General features: G+C 40.6%; 2 protein-coding genes across 3 annotated transcripts; one reads left to right on the top strand and one right to left on the bottom strand.

Annotated features, from left to right (window-relative positions):
* Window positions 1-280: 280 nt before the first annotated feature.
* ubxn11 (UBX domain protein 11) lies at window positions 281-5068 on the top strand. The gene is made up of 14 exons (XM_037784794.1): window positions 281-447; window positions 532-572; window positions 1870-1977; window positions 2126-2226; window positions 2315-2366; window positions 2460-2539; window positions 2628-2733; window positions 2820-3037; window positions 3126-3203; window positions 3274-3397; window positions 3491-3594; window positions 3776-3849; window positions 4664-4813; window positions 4893-5068. Exons 1-14 carry the CDS (start codon window positions 377-379, stop codon window positions 5059-5061), a joined length of 1476 nt encoding a protein of 491 aa, XP_037640722.1. The 5' UTR covers window positions 281-376; the 3' UTR covers window positions 5062-5068.
* Window positions 5069-5540: 472 nt separating this feature from the next.
* cep85 (centrosomal protein 85) lies at window positions 5541-20610 on the bottom strand. Of its 2 annotated transcripts, XM_037784791.1 has the most exons (14): window positions 20458-20610; window positions 18107-18166; window positions 17869-18000; window positions 13914-14707; window positions 12417-12547; window positions 11534-11651; window positions 11260-11445; window positions 10576-10728; window positions 10342-10496; window positions 10119-10236; window positions 9244-9294; window positions 9048-9155; window positions 8683-8926; window positions 5541-7517 (listed from the first exon to the last, which is right to left on the bottom strand). In XM_037784791.1, the coding sequence occupies exons 2-14, from the start codon at window positions 18144-18146 to the stop codon at window positions 7354-7356; spliced, it is 2394 nt and encodes a 797-aa protein (XP_037640719.1). In that variant the 5' UTR covers window positions 18147-18166; window positions 20458-20610; the 3' UTR covers window positions 5541-7353. The 2 variants fall into 2 exon arrangements, with proteins under 2 accessions (XP_037640719.1, XP_037640721.1); XM_037784793.1 differs by lacking the exons at window positions 17869-18000; window positions 18107-18166; window positions 20458-20610 and adding an exon at window positions 15341-15696.
* Between the last annotated feature and the right edge of the window lie 431 nt (window positions 20611-21041).

The following is a 21041-nucleotide window of genomic DNA, read 5'->3' as shown; positions in this document are numbered from 1 at the left end:
GGGAGGCATTGGCGACATACAGTATATACATACACATGTAATTGAAGTAAAATTAAAAGATTTCTTTTTTTTTTTTTTTTTTTACTGTTTTTTTGTTGTTGCTTGTTTCATGCAAAAAAAAAAAAAAAAACAGTCACGAACAAGTCATAAAATGATATTGCATATGACAAGTTGACAGAGTGATGGAGAGTAACAGCGACCTCCTGCTGGATGAAACAGGAACTGCAGCATCCCCTCATTCTACAGCATCAGCTGCCTGCTCTGCGTTGCTAATGGCAACAGACTCCAAACAAACTGAAAGAAACACCCTGTTAAAGAGGCCTAGTCGAGCCAGTTTGGGATATTTAGGTCTAGGCGTTCACCTGTCTCAGGTAAAATGAGCTCACCTTTGTCGATGCTGAAGAAGACGAGGCGCACTCCACTGCAGGGCCCTGTGAATGAGCAATGGTAGGTTATATTCACTGAGAAACATCTAACTGTGAAGAAGTCATATAGAGGGAACCTGAACACTAAACTGTCTTTGACCTGTAGGGGCAGACCAAAAGTGCCTTTCAAGAGGAATCTGTTAAAAGGTAGGTCTCTAGTCAAATGTTATACTACACATAAAGGTATTATACTGCAATGACAGGTCACTAAAACAGCACTTATCACCAGTGGTGGAGGAAGTATTCTGATCCTTTCGTTAAGTTAAAACATTAATAGGACATTGTGAAAATACTCCATTACAAGTAAAAGTCCTGCATTGACAATGTGTAATCACGAGAATGTGCTTAAGTTATCAATAGTAAGTGGATCTTCTACTATTATATATCATCAGATTATTATGATATTATATTCATGCATTAATGTGTAAACAGCAGTTTACTGTCGTAGTTGATTGAGGTGGAGCTAATTTTCTAACAATTTTTATTTATAAAGCTGCAACTAGTGATTCTTTTCATTATGGGTTAATTGTTTGGTTTGTAAAACTTTGTTACATAATGATATGAATGCTGTTAATTGATGTGTATTTCCTGTGTTACACTTTGCTAGTCTGTTGCCTAGATATGCAAATACACCTTTCGTAGGCAAGGCACTTCGGAAATACATGCTGGCTTTTATTGAGTTCAACTTTTACATTTTGTTTTTACCCATCATTGATGTGCCTGAGTGGGTTTGAGGCACTGCAGAAAACCTTACTGTTGTGGGCGTATTTAGAAGAATATATTTCTCACTGAACATTTTAGAAATTACAGCTTGGATCCAGTTTAGGAGTGTGTTACGAGTGGATCAGAAAGATGGAGTTGAAGCAGCTGATTATTGTCCTGACCATCCCTGACAAAAGAGAAATTGTGAATTGTTTCTGTGAAAGCCCACAGTGACACCTTCACATTGCTTTTCACAAATAAAAAATAATAAATAATAATAATAACAAGGATAAAGCAGCAAATCTTCACATTTGACAAGCTGTAACCATGAAAAGTTTGGTATTTTCGAAAGAAATATTACACAGTTAATTTTCTGTCAATTGACTGATTAATCAAATAAGTGTTTTAGCTCTAATAGACCCGTTTCACAGCAGACATTCTGGCTACACCTGTGCTTTTCCCGCTTTAATCCGTAATGCAGCATCATGTTTTATAAGCTCTTCATATGTTTTGTATGTAAAGTCAAACAGTTGTAGTGGACTAAAAAGTAGAATATGTCCCTTTAAAATGAAGTGGAGTATAAAGCAGCATGAAAAGATAAGGTACTGTACAAGTACCTCAAATTTGTACTTGAATACAGTACTTGAGTGAATGTACTTAGTTATATTCCACCACTGGTTATCACACTACTGTGACAAACAGATTTTATACTTTAACATATTTTTGTGTGTTTTTTTCTCAGAACTTCAGTCTGCATTGGCTGATGATAATGATAATGATGATGATGATGATGATGATGATGCAGCCAATGATGCCTCCACTTCAAAGTCAAAAGCCCCATTAAAGAAAGGTATAAGTTAATACAAAGTTTATTAATTCCAAAGTATATCTTCTATAAATTGTTTTGTTGAACAAACTTAAATGTTTAGCTTACTATATGAAAAAAATATATATATCTTGAAGAGTGCAAAAGATGCTTTTACGTGCTTGATATTCAGGTGCTCCACCAAGCGACTTCGAGCTAATGTCTGCCATGATGCAGCGGGTGAGCCTGCTAGAGAGAACAGTTCGGGGCCAAGCACAGGAGATCGAGCGCAAGGTGAAAGCACACACACACACCTCCTTCCAGATGAATAGCAAAATCTTTCAAACATGTCAAACTCTCAATTTACATTTCTTCCAAAAAGGATAAAAGCATTTCCGTGTTGGAAGAAAAGCTGAGTCTTCTGAAAGAATCAGGTAACATCTACAGACCTCAGTTTGATTTAGCCTGAATTTCAAAATAAAAGGGCTTGATTTTGGCTGCATTTTGTGTGCTGTGTGTGGATTTAGAGAGCGCCCATGATGTGAGTGGCAGAGACGATCTTGAAATAAAGTGCCAACAGCTGCAGAATCAAGTGTGTGAAATGGATGTGAGTTGATTTAATAAAACATTTCATTTTAACATGTTAATATTGTGATTACACCGTACTGAATTCTGTTGACCTCTATATCTTGCAGAGCTTCCTGAATGACTATGGTTTGATCTGGGTGGGAGACGGTGAGAGCAGTGAGTCGGCTGAAAGTGAGCAGCAATGTAACTTAGAGAGAGGCCTCGGGCAGCCAGGTATAGCTTCCATCTGCTGTCATCTTTACAGGCTTCTTCTACCTAAAATGATTCCTAACATGCTAGGTATCTTCCCTTTTTACAAGACGCCTCCGGGGTCAGGAGCTTCAGCATGAACTTTGACCTGGTGCTGCAGAGGATCAAGGAGCTGAACATCCTGGCAGGGGATGGAGAGTGTTTTGTACAATCGACAGCCACGGGGGCACATCTGGCAAAAAAGGATCCTATTCAACTGAGTCTCTACGGCAACGGCATCGTCATGTTTGGCGGTCCTTTCCGCTCTTATCGGGGGCACAGCACCCAGGTTGGCATACATAATATCACAGGAAATCATTTTATACTTTCACCTGGATTCTTTGGTGGTTCAAATCCTTTTTCTTTGTTTTTTGCAGCAGTGCATGCAAGATCTGATGGACGGGTATTTTCCATCTGAGCTTCAAGAAAGATTTCCAGACGGTGTGCCTTTTGAGGTTTGTTTCTATTTGTCTGTGAGCAACTGTGTATATTCTTACGCACTTCTTATAATATTTTTTTGTGCAGGTTCATGACAGGCGAGATGAGGATTTTATCTCCAAGCCAACGTGGAATAAGTTTCCTGGCGAAGGACAGGCTGTTCGTGGGGAGAAAGATAATTCATCAAATGCCGTCAGCTCTCAGTTACCTGGTCTGTCCTGCTTGCATCACCCAGATACAACCAAAAAGTGCTCAAACTCCTCAGTCTTCATTGGTATTCTCATATTTTGTTTTCCGGCCACAGGGAAGAAGTTGAGCATGGATCAGTTCCTGAACAGGTTACCAAAGGTAGTGGTGAAGGCCGGTCGTGTGATTGATATCAGAGACTCGCTGAAGGCTGCCCTGCAGGTGAGCAGCAAGCAGAGAGGATCCACCTCATTCCAAGGATTTAACAAAAGCATTTTTGAACCTATAGGCCTTATATGTGTTTAGCAGATGATCACTATAGTGCACTATCTTGCCTGTCTGTGCTTGTGCTGAACGTACACTCACCTCAGTGTGATCATTATCTAACGAGTGATTTGACTAGGGTTCATCTGACGCCCAGAGCAGCAACTCGGTGATCCTCATAGACACGCCGGCACTGCAAGCGATGAAATACAGGTATGAAAATGTTGTCATCCATTATGTAAACACTGATTTTTTTTTTTTAAATATATCATCTTATATTATATTTATTGTTTTTTTGCTCATTTTGAAACAACAGAACAAACATATACAAACAAAGAAATTTAACAAACCTAATATTAATATAAAATAAGCTAGTATAGATACAGGAAAAACATATTACATACAAAAAATATATAAATAAAGAAAAAAGAATATACACTAGTAAAAAATAAATAAATTAAAAAGCATAAAATAAAATAAAATCTATTTATAATATATCATTTTCATTCCTCCAACCGATAGAGGATACTCCAAAGTTTCTAAAGATACAAAATAGGTCAGGATGAATTTGGTGTACACTATAAAATGATGCACAGATCTAGAATATTTCCATTTGATCTAAACGTATTGCCATGAAATATATTGCATCTTGGGTTTAATAAGTCACTCGGTGTAAGATACAAGACATACTGTATACACGGTATACGATGTTGTCGAACTGTGTTCAAATCACTACGTCTACAATCATGTCGAAAAACTGGGTTGATGGGGGTTAAAGGAATTACTAGATCCAAGAACACACTACATGATGTAAAGGCTGATTGAAATACTGCAGCGGCTGATTGTCCAGATTGTGGAGATTACTGTATGCACTGGTCTGAAAAATAGGGCAGGTCATCATGGACAGCCAGCAGTCGCTAGCTTGTGATCAGACCAGTCTGGGCCATTATCATAATGTCAAGTGTGCTCTGCCTTTGGGTTACACCCTCATGTAATGAATATTACATTGATTGTTTCCTGTCTGTAGACTGCAGATGTCCAGCCCTGACCGTCCTTCGTCCGCCCGTGATGTCATCACGCTCAAGGTGAAGTCAGAAGACGGAAATCATACTTACATACTGAAGATGTCCTTCTCAGAAACGATCGACGACCTGCGGCAGCATCTGGACAAACTCAGGTGAGACAACGTCCTCCTGCAATGACATCTTTTTGTCTTCACATGTGACACCGGTTTGTTTGTATTTCTTGCATTGCAGAGGGGCTGCTCTTCCCGGTTATGACATCATCAGCGCGTACCCGCAGTGCTGCTACGATGATGACCACCAGACGCTCCTATCATGTGGACTCACGACTAATGCTACACTGCTGCTGCGAAGGAGGCAACACCCTCATTCACTGACTGAAGCCAATAAAATAAAGCTATAAAAGGTTACGTATCCGCCTTCTTCACAGCAGACTCACAGCACAGTCGTTCCTAATGACATTAACGTTGGCTTCGTTTATATTCAAGTGTCCCAATAAGTCATGATAGTGTGACTCATAGTGTGACTGAGCCAGCATTAATACCGGGACACTGACGTCTGCCTTTTTATGTTACGTAACATGAGGAGAGGGTTCGCTGGGCCTCTAAAGTCTGAGTTGGTGGTCCACCGTGACTGAATGAACTGATAGCGGAAACACTGGCTTACATTTTATGACACTGACGAAAGAAATATTTTATGTAGAGCGATCATGTCATGGTCGATACCTGATCCGCTTAATAAGATTTCACAGCCGGTACCGATCCTGCATATCAAATCGCTGCATCCCCAGCTATAGAAAGCTGGTACTTGAAGCTTCCTGCACAGAAGGGATTAAAATAATGTAGTTAAAAATCAATCAAAATGAAATCAAACATAAATTCGAAACAAAATGTCGAAAATCTTTATTTCTAAAATATGCAAATACAAACAAGGACAAAAGTATGAAAATATAAACATCTTTTTTCCCTTTTGTTTGAGATGTTAAGGCATGCGGAGCCTGACTTTCCAAAGATAAATCTTGTGCTACTCAAGTTTTTAAAGGTCCCATGAAATGAAAAATGGCTTGTGTGTCCCTGGGGTGTGTTCATTTTTGTCAAATAAAAGGTCATTGTTGCATATATTTATATTAAAATCCCTTTCTCTTCCTGTAAAGTGTCACGTTTTTTTTTTTTTTAAATGGCTTATCCTGCACTCGGGACAAATATAAAACTCCATCCAGGACAATGTGATTGGTGATTTAGGGGTGATCCAGCCAACCCCTCCCATCATCATCATCATCATCATCACGTGGGATTAAAACTCTTCCACCTGAAGAAGGTGAAGGACCCTCAATGACTGCTGCCGATCTTTAACCTCTCCTATCATCAGCCTCAAACATCGTATCTAACATGAAACACGTCAAACCACAGAAGAAAATTACAATCTAAAAGCCACTTCATGGGACCTTTACACAGGTTTGCTCAAAACACATTAGCAACATTATTACAGCAACACATTAGGAGGCTTTCACACCGAGTTGTCAATGCAAACGATAAAAAATAAATAATACTAAAAGGTTAATACTGTTTTCTCAGTCATACATTTATCAAACAGTTAACTACTCTGTCAAATGCGAGTCAGCCGTTAACAACCTGAAATGTACAGTAAACTGTGACGTTATTCATCTACGCGAAGCAGATTCTATAAAGATCACTGAAGAAGTTTAAACTCATTTAATCTACCAGGAACATAAAAACAGTGTAGAGGCCTCCACACGCTCTGTGTTACGGCCCAGAGTTATCTGCTACATTCAGAGTCAGGGAATGTATTGACTATCCCACTGGTTGATACGCTGAGAGAAAGGTCGTATTGGAAGAGTCAGCTGCTAACAGCCCTTTGTGGTTGGTCTAAAAAAATGAATTAGCATTGTGGTTGCAAATGTGACAGAAAGGCACATGTTGGTGTTCATTCAGAACGAGACCTGCAGCAGAGAGAAGCGTTCACAGACATTCACAGACTTGCACAACTGCTTCGAACCACAGTTTTTCTTTGGTAATAAAACGGTTGTAGGCCTGTTGGTGTGAGAAAAAAGCTGATTTGGTATTAAACCACCCGTCAGTATCGAGTCTTATACCTCACAGCAGAGTCTCATGTTACAGTGTTCACCATTTTAAATAATGGCGGGTTAGTAACATTTACTTGTGAACTCGGTTAAAAGCACAGGTTAAAATATTTTCAGTTGATTGTCAACCACTTCTTGGATAATTCCCCTTCGAGAGGGAAATTAAAAGATTTAAATAAATTATATTTGTGGGACTTCTACACAAATAGTTATCCACTAGAGTGGAACAAAAAGGTATAAGACTGTTTGGTAACTGACAGTATCCATGTCATCATTAATAAAAAAAACACAAGCACAATGCTTAAGGATCAAGTATTAGAGGTAAGTTATTTTCCGTTAGCCCTTGGACTGAAATAGATGAACTCACCGGGGGGGGGTTGGGAGGGAGCTGAGCTACAGGCAGGCTTGAGATTCGACGTACAGTCAGTCGAAGTAGAAGCTAAACCATTTGGGCTTTCCTCTGTCCTCATTTTAAGAAAATTAAAAATCCAGTCCTCTTTCTGACATTCAGTAACCAGTCATGAAAGCCCGTTTTAGTTTTTATGCTTCAGCGGTGAAGTGAGGCAAGTTTCCTATGTCACCTGGGTGGCGAGGTTACTGGGTGATGCAGTTTTCCCCCATGTCCTGCGCGTACCGATCCAGTATTACATTGCGTAGTTCCTCGACATCCCGACGGAGCTGCTGAGCTTCAACCAGCTTCTTCTGCAGCACCTCCGGACTCATCCAGTCCTCGTCCTGCCCGGCCACCGGTGGGGGCGCTGGAAAAACAAAAACACGACTCTGATGCATGTTGTACAATCCTCCACACTTTAGTATCTCACAACAGGGCTGTATCGAATAGTTTGAAGCTTCATTCATAACATTGAATAGTATGTATTCATTCTGTTTACACTTGGTAAAACTTCACAGTTGAGACAGATAAAGATTAAGCTACACTATTATTATTAGTAGGACTGTCAAAGTTAACATGATAATAACACGTTAATGCAAATTTGTTTTAACGCCACTTTTTTCTTCAACACCACAACGCAATTTATATTTCGGAGGTTGTAGCGGGCTCAATTTTAAAGCTAGAGTAAAGATACTGATATCATATGAAACTATAAAACCTAAGGTACAATCCATTGGTACCAACCATGTCATACTAGCTTGTCGCGGAGGAGGCTAAATAACGCTCCAAACTTGCGCTACATTTTGGCGAGGAAAAACTGTCATTGCCATTTTCAAAAGGGGTCCCTTGACCTCTGACCTCAAGATGTGTGAATGAAAATGGGTTCTATGGGTACCCCCGAGTCTCCCCTTTACAGACATGCCCACTTTATGATAATCACATACAGTTTGGGGCAAGTCATAGTCAAGTCAGCACACTGACACACTGACAGCTGTTGTTGCCTGTTGGGCTGCAGTTTGCCATGTTATGATTTGAGCATATTGTTTAATGCTAAATGCAGTACCTGTGAGGGTTTCTGGACAATATTTGTCATCACTGTGTGTTCATTAATTTCCAATAATAAATATATACATACATTTGACTAACGCAAGCATATTTGACCACTTCCATGTTGATAAGAGTATCAAATAAAAAATGTGTGATTAATTTGCGATTAATCATGAACAATCATACGATTAATCGTGCTTAAATAATTGAATCAATTGACAGCCCTTAAAAAATATATATATATATATATACATATATATATATATATATAATCTGATGAAACACTTTATTCAAAATGAGGATTTAAATTTGTTTTAGGGTGATGACGTCATAAAATATGACAACAAACATTCAAAAACCTCAATAGCTTTGAAATTAAACAAACAAAAAAACATTCAGTAGGCCTACAGCCCTATCTCACAACACTGACTATTTCCTGAAACAATTTATGACTTTGAAAGAGTAAAAACTGAAGCAGTGCTTACATGTGAGACCGAGCAGCAAGGAGAGGTTGGGGTCTTGACCCTGAGCTCTCTGGGTCAGGATGCTGCACAGGGAGCGCAGGTCACTGAGGCAGGAGGCGATCTCTAAATGAAGCCTCTGGGTGAGACGAGCCCCCGCTGGCTGCAGAGCAGAGGAGGCCTGGTTAGTGCCCCTCTGCTCTGGATCACTCATTTGATCCTGCAGGTTCAGATTCTGCTCCATCAGTTCCTGGTTCTGGGCCGACAGCTGGAACACAGCAGTCAAGATCAACGTTATCCAGTGAAAGTGTCGGGCAGTTTGTGAAGAGGTTTATTAAGGACTCACAGGTTCTCTGCGTACTATATTAAGACACAGTCTATTATCTCACCTCCTTCATGGCTGTGTGGAGCTCTAACACGTTCTGCTCTTTGGCCAACGCATCTTCTCTGAGAGCCTGAGAGCTGTTCTCTTCCTGAGATATCTGCTCCTCCAAAGCCTGCAGACATAAACAATTAATAACTCACAAATGTTACGAGACTATAAACCGGACGGTAAACATTTAGACTCATTGTGAAGATAAACACCTGGATCTGGGAGCCAAGCTGTTCCATCATTCGGTGCTGCTTCTCAATGACCTGCAAAGAGAAGAACTGAGTTTTAAAACCACATAAAGCAACAGTCAACTCATATTCCTTTAATTTCTAATATCAAATTACATCACTCTTTCCCGGCGATACCCGAGATCGAGACCCGTTTCCAAATTTCTCAAAATCAATAAGGTTCAAGCTCATCTACACTGCTATCGAGACTAGCGGGTCCTATAACGTAACGTTATGTCTCGAGAGACGAAAGTCATGTCATTTAAATCTAATCACTGATGCACAAACAGTCATCGATTGTCTAATAAAGTTTTTGAATTCAATTCAATTGCCTGCCAACCATCTTTAAACTAAACAAAGAAGAATTGAGTTGCCTCACGCCCTCGTTTGCTTCATTTCTCATTTGGTCAATTGGTTGCTGTCATAGTTATACGTTATGTTGCTACACGCTTTAACCACAATATACAGAAACATACTTCCAGAGAAATGAACACTCATTCCTAGCAGCTCACTCAGCTAGATCAACTTTTTGAAGCTGAAGTACTTTGGGGTCGAGCACATAAACAGTAAAACTACAATTACATGGCATCAAACCAATTCACTTGTACTGTTAATATGTTGGGGCTGCTATACAGGTCTGTACAGGCGATACAAGAAGGGACATAATGTCCTTATTGACAAATAGATCAAGGGTATACCAGAAAATAACACTTTCTAGCTCAACATGTGAGGTTCAACTATGGTATTAATAAGCCCCATTTAATCAAGTTCCCTTGTATATACACTGTACTTCATGATTAAAAACAGTCCAAGGAGTATTTCAAGTACATGTATAAGGTGCGTTTAAAGAGAAAACAGACCTTTTTGAGTCTCTGCTGCTCCTCTCTCAAAGCATTGTTCTCTCCTCGGAGCTTCTCCACATCCAGAGAAGGCAGCCTGGCTCCATCCTCGAGGCCCTGCTGTACCCGCTGCTGCATACTGATGAAGACAAAAATAACAGGCATTATGCAGAGTTATTACTGTTTGAATTAACATCGCCACTGACAAGATGGCACATAGTTGTTGGACTGTGTGTGTACATACTCAGTAATGGTGGTCAGCAGGTCCCTCTCCCTGCGCTTCTGATCCTCCAGCGTTGCGTCTTTTTCCCGTAGTTGCGAGCGCGTCGTATCTACGCAGACCTCCAGTTCTCGTACCTTCTCTTGGAGCTGAGCCGCCTGCTGTTCAGCCTCGACAAGCTGACACAAAAAAGTAAAACAGGTTTAACGATTTACACACTTTGGCCCAGTAAGAATGGATGAGCAGAACTGTCCTGACCTGCTTGTTCTGGCTCTGGTAGTCCTCCAAGGTGGGAAGGTCCGCTAGATAGCGCTCCAGAGTCTCAATACGCTGCTGGTTCTCTCTCTTCAGCTCCGTCTCCTTCTGACACTTCTTCTTCAGGTTGTTGATGTGCTTGTCTCGACTGCGGATCTGCACAAATAGGCAAATGCGCTAAGTGGGATAATACGTTCAAAAAGAAACAAGTAACCCATTCATAACTAACGGTTAAAACGTGTGACAAACTGTTCCCACAAACAGTCACAGGTTGGCCTCAGGGAAGCCGCTTTAGCACCTTTCTCTATGAAAAAGTCGTTATGCCTACAGTTATACACAATGTCTATTCATCCATTTATGTGCTGAGCTCAACAGCGATTTTATCAACAGCATCTCAGATCATGTGGGGGAGTGAAATGTTTCCTGTTAAGTGTTTTGTTTTAATGTCTTGGTACTGTTGTGGCAGGAAATTCAACAGGATTTTAACGGCTTCTCTTCTAACTAACATGAAAAAAGCGCAGAGATTTAAATGCAGTTCTCAACCAATAAATGCCACTAAAATAGAACGGGTTTGTAAACACAGATATTGCCATTTAAACTTCTCAGTGCCATTTATTTATTTCATGTTTCTCTGGGTTTTTCTTCAGCACTGTATATGTTAGGAGGATGTGTTAGGCAAGCACAAACCCTCTCTTCCTGTTTCTTCATCTCCTCCGCGTGTCTCTCACAGGTCTCCTTCAGGCTGTCAGTTAGTCGACGCGTCTCGGCCTCAACTGCTCCCAGCCTGTGCTCTGCCTCTGCTTTCTCCATTACGACGCAGTCGGTGCGCTCAGAGAACTGAGCCCTCAGGAACGCATTCTCCCTCTGAGCCTCCTGTAAAGCCAACGGGTAAATAAAATAGTTTGTAAGGGTGATGACAGAATGATACAGGGGTTCTCAGCGTTTGTGCATGTTTTCTAACCTGTAGTCTCAGCATACACATATCCCCATAAGAAGCTCCTCGACCCAGGAGGGCTCCATGGACTTGCAGCTCGCTTTCCCTCAGACGCTGCTCCAACTGCGTCATATGCTGCTTTTGTCTGCATCGGGACCAGAAACAACCATCGTCAACACAAGAAAAACAATAAAGTCAGCAACATTGTGGAAAAACAATCTGTTAAAAGCACTGTATAGCACATAAATATTTAAAGGAACAGTGTGTAGGATCTGGCGGTATCTAGCGGTGAGGTTGAGTTTGCAACAGACTGAAGTCTTTCCCGTGTGCCAAGCGTGTTGGAGAGCTACAGTGGCCAACGCAAAAAAGGTGAATGGCCCTATCTAGAGCCAGTTGTTGTAAGAGTAGCGTACGTCATTTGGAGCAGAGCCAGTGCTTAGAGTGTGTGTGTGTATGTGGGAAGTGAGCGATGAAGCAAGAGAGAGAGAGCGGCGGCGAAGGTAGCAAGTAACACCGTCGACTTCGGCCCAAGCCGTTCTGGGCTACTGTAGAAACATGGCGGTGCAACATGGAAGACTCCGTGTAGAGAGTCTATGTAGATATAAACGGCTCATTCTAATGTAATGAAAACACAATGATTCTTAGTTTCGGGTGATTATACACTAATGAAAACATACTTATTAATATTATATTCCATTTCTGCCAATAGATCTCCCTAATCGTGACCCAAAGGTCCTTTAAATACTAAATTTCTCTCCCACTATATTAAATCCTTTAAACAGACTCAACTGTACAATACCACAGTATCAAGTCAAGATGAAGTGTATCACAAAGCACTAATAATTTCATTATTATCAAACAGTCCACGAATGTCCCGACATGAGCAGTAAAATCATCAAAAAACACTTGCCTCTCAATGATCAGCTCTTTCTCCTTTAGCAGGCTCTCACTGGCTTTGACCAGGGCGTCCCACTTGCCAGAATCTGAATGAACGGGCGTCGAGTACAGAGATGGGTACTGGCCCACTCCAGCACTCATTAGCTGTAACAAAAAGACAAACAGCATGTGATAGTTAGAGCTGCATCATGTGGAGAAAACATGCAGAGGTGATGAGAGATGCCAAGATTTACAAAAACCTTGAAAATAAGTAAACTGTGTAATGCTGACACTTTATCTCAGCACAGTATAGATAGTTTATAATGCACACAATACAGGTGTTGACACACAATCTCTAAAAATAGCCACAAAACATAATGCAAACAGCTCAGGAATTACCGCTAGCCTTGCTTAGCCTGACACCTGATCAAATTATTCTTGTATCACAGCAGTCATCTGACAACAGAGGAACAGATACTTTGTCAATAACAACACGGTCAATTTCAAACGGCTATCACAAAAGAGAACGAAAACTTGATGAGTATCAAGCAGTGCCAATCTCTCTTTAGAATAGGGTGTAATTCCATCTCAGAGACTATTTAAAGTATTTTTTTCCAACACACACTGAAAGCGCTGCCAAATGTCGCTGTATTCTGGTGCCGTGAAGATTAAGAATACATTCAGCACCATGAATGAATGAATGAATGTTCCCCTCAGAGCTTTAACTGCCAATCATGTAGTTTTTGAGACAATGTTTGAATGATCATCATGACTAAAACTTGCAAGAAGTTCCACAATTTCTTTAAACGGTAAAAACCTGTATGGGTCCAATCGGATTTTGCGTTAGAATAATCTACCCAGTTTTAAAAAAATACGTGATAAAATGTCAGTTAATGTGTCAACACACAGTACGAGGAAGTCACTCCAGAGTGGCACTCAGTCAGTACCTGCCATGGGGGGGATAAAGAGCTGTTGTGCAATGAGCTTTTTACCATTTCGACAGCTTTTTTACAGACTGCAAAAGGGAAGCTGTGACAAGCTGTGTAGTGTTGATAAAGCATGGGATTTCCTGAATTAAACATTTAATTAAATTAAACTGTTTTTATAAACCTGACAGTAGACACCAGAAAATCCTTTGAAGTTCTTGTGATTTTGATTTTGCTTATTGACTTGACAAATCCTGCTATAAAATAGGACAAGCTGTCTGTATGGCTTCAGGCTTTGTTTAGTGGCAATGTTGACCTATATATGTGTCAGGAACTACATTTCTGGGCAGATTTCAATGTCCACAAACAACCGACTGCCCCACATGTCTACTCCAGAGGCCTTTACATTATTACGGTGTTTTCCTCAGAGAAAAACAAGTTTGTTTTGCTACCCAGCGGAGGTATTATCAGAAAGAGTGAGTGTCTACCCTCTATACTATGATCCAAAAAGAGCAGTGACATTTATGAAACAAATAAAACAACTCTAAAGTGTGTCTAATGTGACTCTAGTGCAGTATAATTTCCTATCTAAAATAAATGCTTACCTGCATTTGTTCCACTTGCAGGCGTAAACTCTCCAGTTGCTGCTTATGTTGCTGTTGTTGCTGCCAGCTGGACAGTTCACCACATCTGTCCTGCCGCAATGGCTCATAACCTTTGGAGCCTGCGTGCTCCCTCAGCAGAGCCTGTGTCTGCAGGCTGAGAGGGTTTGCATAAACTCCAGCGGATCCAGCCGCACCGAGCTGACTGCCCCTCTGATTAGAGGCTTCTGCTGTGACGGGAACCCCAGGCCTAGCTTCAGGCAGAACCTTATAGCTGTGCTCCATGCCTCCCCTGTAGGCCTCAGACACACAGTCTGGGGTGTCTCTAATCCCGGTCGCCTGTAATCGGAGTCTGACATCAGGGCATAACCCCCCCAGCAGGGCTGACTGATTTAGCGTAGGCTCCACAGCAGGAGTGTCAAACCTCTGGCCCTCATCCATCCGCGTGTGATCCAAGGGGAAGAGCGAGTGGTCCAGCCCATTGACGAGGCTGCGGTAGCGGCTCAGGCAGTCTGGCCTTGGTCCTACATGATCGCCTCCCACACCGGCCTGAGCATCCAGGTTGGGCGAAGATGCAGATTTGGAGAGAGAGGAAGACTTCGAAGTGGAGCCGCTTGGGGTTCTGGAGCTAGAGGAAGACCTGTGACCGTCACCGGAGGACAGGGAGTCCTCCTGGACACATGACTGGGGCTTGGGGGCCGGGGCTCCGGCCGTGGATGGCATGACATGTGCAGTGGGTATGGGGATCTGACTACGGATGGGCTGGAAAGGGGGGCTGCTGCTGGAACTGCAGAAATCTTTAAAGAGTAAAAGAAGAGAGAGTCAATTAACTGTTATTCTCTCACTATTCAATATACAGATAGGCCTTTTTGAATCAGCACAGAATATCTAGAGCACTACTGCGGGCCATTTTCTCTATTTTCAGTCAGTGATGTAAAGTAGATGCGGCAGGGTTTATGGGTGGCCTACTTTGATGATGAGGTGTCACCACTGAAAGAATTAACTGTCTCTGACTGACTCAACCCAGGGAATAGGCTTATAATAGACTTACACCAATGCGCAGAATAAAAGCTCTGAATTACATCATTAACAAAAACATATGTTGCTATATAGCATTGATGAAGCTTGAGTTAGTTGCCATGCCACTGAGTGTACATGTAAAACAATTCAAATCTACTGTCTGTTACAATAGAACTTTTTAAGTAGCATAAACTCTTGAGATTATTCCTTTAACATAAAAAAAGAAGCACCCTCAGACTTCAGAGTACGCACCCAATCCACTCCATTAAGCATGCACAAAAATGATTTGGAAACCTTACAGATCAACTTCAAGAAGACAGCTAAGATCACTACAACCAACCTACTGATATCTCCACAAGCCCCAACACAATTCCAAGTTACATAACTCTGATTTCAACAGCATTACAAACCTGAGAGACCTGTTGAAGTCTGGAAACCCGGCATTCACTCGAACGCAACAAACATGTTATTAGCTGCATTTTTTCTACAGCTGAACTGAGGTGAGCTCAGCTGCAGAACGCTCTAAGTGAAAACAAAAGTCCGTCCTCTGCATTTCTGGACAGAACCAAATCGACCTATGAAAGCCAAGACTGACAGTGGCGCAGCAGGCAGGCCCTGTGCCCAAAATCGTATTGTCCTCCAACAGCCAAACCAGCCTGTACCAAAGTTCTGAGCAAACACACAACCAGGCATACACAGGAAAGGTTAGGGGTATTTATAGCCCACCTCTCATGTTACAGAGTGATCTGTGGGTGCCGCTTATTTAAGCACCTTGCCTCCTCCCACTGTAACATCACACACGAGTTCCATCCAAAGTCAATAACTGAATGGGATACGTTTCTCCTGCCCACTTTAAAGCACAACTTCATTAAACTAGAAAGTAACTTTTTTTCTCAATCACAGAGGAAAATAATAATAATTAGTAAAAAGGCAAGAATATTATGGAAACAACATCCAAGCTTTCAGCAAGGTATAACTTCACATATAAAAGAAGCCTCCAGGCTCCACTGATTCATGATGACTGGCTAGAACAAGTTTAAACTACTCTGTAAGAAGAACATTTGCTAGATGTTTGCTGAACAGACATTCCTGCCTTTGGAAAGTATATAACACAATGAAATAAACCTGCAGCTGTAAAATACAATGTTTTAAATCCAAAAACAATGTTCCCATCTTATTTTTTGTTTTTGTTTAAATGCCTAGTATTCTAAAGGCACAGTCACACATGGGAGGCGAATGTTAGTTTCATGCATGTGTGACCATGCCTCAAAGCTGTTTAATTTACACCCTGAAGTATGCTACACGGTATTATCTACAACAGGTCATTATTGTGGCTAAATTTGGTACTAATTGTCATGTTGCTAGGCACGGCTGTCGGTTTAAGTGCCTGGACAAAGCTGTACAAGTACCAGCAGTTGTAACTAAACAAGTGAGGTCTGTAGTTACATTCATAAAAAAAAGCTAAAATGAAGACAACAGCTTTGGAGGAAATGCATCCAAAACATCACATAAACATGTACACGGTTGAGGAACAAAATCATGCAAACCTAACAATTGATGAATATTAAGAATCTAATAAGAAGCTTGGCTACAAGTTGCTTGAATGCAGCTAGAAAACTCCTAGAAATGTTGTCTTACAAGCTCAGTGAACGGTGTGCTCAGGGCTTGAAAGATAACACTGGACACCTCAAGATAATGCATATTCAGTTATTTGGAAGATATGCGACTACTAACATTACAAGCTGTTCTCTACACCTTCCCTTTCAGGGTTAGTGATATTTACATCTAGTGACAGGAGGTGTGCAGAGATCTTTTAATTCACCACAGTGGTCAGTGAAGCACGAAAACAGAAATCTATTGATGCAGGAGTGTGCAGACTCATTACAAAAGTGTAGAAAATGGACCCATATACTGTACCTTCGCTGTTACACAACTGTTCAGAGTGATTACCATACCATTAAAGATCCACCTCTATGTTTACCAATTGCCAAAAGATGAGTTAAATGTCTCCTTAGGACTACCTCAGGGAAGCCAACACAAATAGATGTAACTTTATGTAAGGAAACTGTTGACCTGTTTGTAGTTGTTATGAATAGTTTCCATCAGGCAGCCCTGCCATAAATACCATCTTTATGAAGTTCAAACCCAACAGTGTTGATACACTTCTGATGTTTTTTCAGTCTATTATTTTATAGTGTGTCCTGTTGACCCAAGAGACCATCCTCCCCAGCTGACCAGCAATAACATGGAAACTTTCTGATACTGTGTGTCTGTTGTTTTTTCCACTCATTGCACATAAATATAGTACATGCACACACGCCCCATCTCCAGTGAGATTTCACATTTTCTCCAGTGGGATATTCCCGTTTAAAGTCCTCATAACATAAACTTGTTGACTGTCACGTGTCATGCCACAGGCAAGGTCCAGTTTCCATTTAGCTGTCCAGTCCTGGCATCCCAACACCTCGTCCTCCCAATTAACTATAACACCAGAGCAGTGCAGCAGAGCCGTGGGGCATTTTTGGCTAGGACTTTAATCTACCTCTGCGAATCTCCCGAGCACCCACAGTGGATCAGGAACATTTTTCTCGCTCTTTAAATAGCCTAAGAAACACCAACACAAACGTGAAGACAAAGTCTTTTCAGCCTCGGCACATAAAGAGGTTGTGGTTGAGTCTGATGGCCATGTGTGGCTTCTCTACATTCTACATTATATAACTGGTCTCAACTTTCAAGCTAATACCAGTTTAAAAGTATGTAAGTTTAATGATAAACACAGATATATCCTGTAAAAGTGCATGTATGCAGCTGACAAGAAGCACCAACCTCCGTCTGTATAGAGTGCAAACTGGAGCTCCACCACTGACAGACAGACTTCAAAACAATGTTACACAATACACGCTACAGGCAAGGGAAGAACAAGCTAAAATGTGATCACCTTCTGTGCTGTCAGATGCTGAGGTGCCAAGACCAGTGTCCCCGCTGTCCGCTGTTCCAGGCCGGCGGCCAAAACGGCTTTGGAACTTCTCTGACACAGCTGGCGTCTGCCACTCCATGTCAGCAAACCGAGCTAATGTATATTTGCGAAACAGGACAAAGGCAACAGATGAGTACATCAACACATGCTGAATCGACACATGGTATGCATTTTGACTGCAGAGTGTCAACACACTTACCCGCTGGTTTGGATTCAATATATCTATGTGAGGTTGTCATTCCATACGAGACAATGTCACCTGATTGAGATGAGGAGAAAATTATATTATCATACAGTACAGACACATTGACGCAATATTTTAAGGTTATTTAGTTTTTAACCAACTTGAAAAAAATATCACTGGCCAAATTCTTGGAGTGCCTTGGAAGTTAACTTCTCAGTCTCTTAAGCAAATAAGCAAATGTATGACATCTTAAGATTTATTCAACTGGGATATTGCACTGCCCATATGTTAAATAGGGACAGTGCAATATGTTAAATCGGGACAGTGCAATATGTTAAATAGGGACAGTGCAATATGTTAAATCGGGACAGTGCAATATGTTAAATCGGGACAGTGCAATATGTTAAATAGGGACAGTGCAATATGTTAAATCGGGACAGTGCAATATGTTAAATAGGGACAGTGCAATATGTTAAATAGGGACAGTGCAATATGTTGCACCTGTGTAATATTGGGCTATTGTCTATGCAATATGGGCAAGACGGTAGACGGTGCAGTGCACTACCTGGGTGCAATACCTGCCTAGGTGTGTGTGATAGTATGTGCCATTATGTACGTGGACTGTGTATGTGTTGAAACATCTGTTTCTGTGGAACTGTTTCCTTGTCTTGTGTGGAATCGTTTATTATTGTTGTTGATGCTGTTTTAATATAGTGTGTATAACTGCAGTTGGACGGAATCCAGGAAAAACTTCCCCACGGGGACAATAAAAGTATATCTTATCTTATCTTAAAACAGAGAAAGAGGATGTGTTTGTGATGAACCAGTAAACAAAAGCTCCTCTCTTGCATACTGTTTATTATGAACTGCAGGTCCACAGCCTAGGACTCAACAGCTGTTAGCCAATGACTGACTTGCTCACCTATCAAATTCATCTGTCCCTCAACAACCTCCACAGACTGCTCTGGTGTAGCAACAAAAATAAACAACATGTGCACATGTCTTAGCGTTACATAATGTGTTACACAAACATAATAAGGCTGCTGCTCCCCAAGTGCTCCACAGACAGACTCAGGAAATCCTTTGTCCCCTGAGCCATTAAACTGTACAACACCTCTCTAGGGAGTTGGGGGGACAAAGGAGGACGGTCTGCAGGACAGATAATAATGCACACAGTGCACTTTAGACTAAGTTACTGGAGTTACCCTGCACTATACTCATTTTTAACAGTCTCCTCTGCACTATATTCATATGTATAGATATATATATGTGTATTTGTATATTCACTTTTTTAATAGTCGTGTATCACAGCTGTTACCCTGCACTATATTCAGTTTTAACAGTTTTCTTCATCTCCTTGTATTTTTATATCTGGTATATTTTTTTTATACTTTGCACTACTAACTTTTTTACTGTCTTTTTACTAACATGTTTTGCACTATGGAACTGTGATGCTGGAAACTTGAATTTCCCTCAGGATCAATAAAGTTACTATCTATCCATCCATCTATATCTATCCATATATATCCATCTATCTATCTATCTCTATCAATCTATCTATCTATCTACAGTATCTATCAATCTATCTATCTATCTATCTATCTACAATATCTATCTATCTATCTACAGTATCTATCAATCTATCTATCTATCTATCTATCTACAGTATCTATCTATCTATCTATCTATCTACAGTATCTATCAATCTATCTATCTATCTATCTATCTACAGTATCTATCTATCTATCTATCTATCTACAGTATCTATCAATCTATCTATCTATCTATCTATCTATCTATCTATCTACAGTATCTATCTATCTATCTATCTATCTATCTATCTATCTACCTATCTCTCCATCTATCTATCTTATAACTATAAGAGGCTACAGGAAGTTGTGTACAATATGTGTGGCAAGCACATTAAAATGATGGCTAATGGATAGGAGCAGACTGAGAGTCAGTCTGGTTGTTACTAAACTAATCCTCTTAACAAAGCTAATTCATAAAGGAAATGACTGCTAGCACTTAACCTGTCAGGGTAACTAAGTTAGCTAAATGTATTTAAATGTTATGATACTAAGAGCTAAATGCGACAACCATAGTTGCCTAAGTCTATGCTGATTTAAAGAGACAGCTTTTTTATGATTTACTCGCCATAATGTGTAGTTTTATTGTGTTGCACCGTTAACCGTTTTAGCTAATCCATGACAAATCCGTTTCCGGCTAACAAGCTAGCAGCTAGCAGCTAACAGCTACACATCGTTGCTAAGCTACTAGAGTTAACATTAACCTTACACATCTCTGTCAGCTTACATTACTGTAGCTAAACTAGCTGTAGGCGCTGAGAAAAAATATAACTTTACCTTTCTGTTTCACATAAACACAAGAAAGCAGGAACAAATCTCAGTTTGAGGCTAGCAACCCGGAGCTGAATCTGTACCATCCGCTGCTGCTGCTGAACTGATCCACTCTGATGGCAGACGACCCATCAAACACACAATGAACGCTTGTTTAATATTACAGCGCCGCCCGTTGAACAGTGACGCTTTATGTTGTCTGGGGAACCGTCGGCAGTTTCAATCTGTGACACAAAACGAACGAACCCTAACAGAAGATGCGTTTAGTGGCGCGAATAACCTAGAAAATAAGGCTTCCACAAGGGTTCAAAAGTGTTAAAAGCTATTAAGCTTAAGAAATAGATATATTTAATCAGACTACAAAAGTAATTTGAATCGAGGGGAATACTACTGTGGTAAAATGCTGTCTTTTTTTTTGCAGAGGCGTATATTAAAGTTACACTAACTGCCAATATGCAACATCTGGAAATTCAAATTTCCTATTTTTCAAAAGCGACACTACATATAAAAAAATATTCCACTTACTGGTATTTAAACACATCTGCTCTTCTGCTTATACACAAGTAAAAAAAATATTAAATTAAAAACAA

Source organism: Sebastes umbrosus, chromosome 11, assembly GCF_015220745.1.
Source record: "Sebastes umbrosus isolate fSebUmb1 chromosome 11, fSebUmb1.pri, whole genome shotgun sequence".
Taxonomy (NCBI): Eukaryota; Metazoa; Chordata; class Actinopteri; order Perciformes; family Sebastidae; genus Sebastes; species Sebastes umbrosus.
The sequence above is the reverse complement of the archived record's forward strand: the minus strand, read 5'-3'. Positions and strand labels throughout refer to the sequence as shown.

Excerpts from the sequence above, each read along its gene's own strand:
- ubxn11 (XM_037784794.1), top strand. The coding sequence starts at position 377 with ATGAGCTCACCTTTGTCGATGCTGAAGAAGACGAGGCGCACTCCACTG. Across the intron at positions 2,734-2,819 it reads GAGAGGCCTCGGGCAGCCAG|ACGCCTCCGGGGTCAGGAGC; the intron begins GTATAGCTTCCA and ends CCTTTTTACAAG. Across the intron at positions 3,595-3,775 it reads CGCTGAAGGCTGCCCTGCAG|GGTTCATCTGACGCCCAGAG; the intron begins GTGAGCAGCAAG and ends TGATTTGACTAG.
- cep85 (XM_037784791.1), bottom strand. The coding sequence starts at position 18,146 with ATGACAACCTCACATAGATATATTGAATCCAAACCAGCGG. Across the intron at positions 11,652-12,416 it reads AAAGAGCTGATCATTGAGAG|ACAAAAGCAGCATATGACGC; the intron begins GCAAGTGTTTTT and ends GTCCCGATGCAG. Across the intron at positions 10,729-11,259 it reads TGAAGAAACAGGAAGAGAGG|ATCCGCAGTCGAGACAAGCA; the intron begins GTTTGTGCTTGC and ends CTATTTGTGCAG.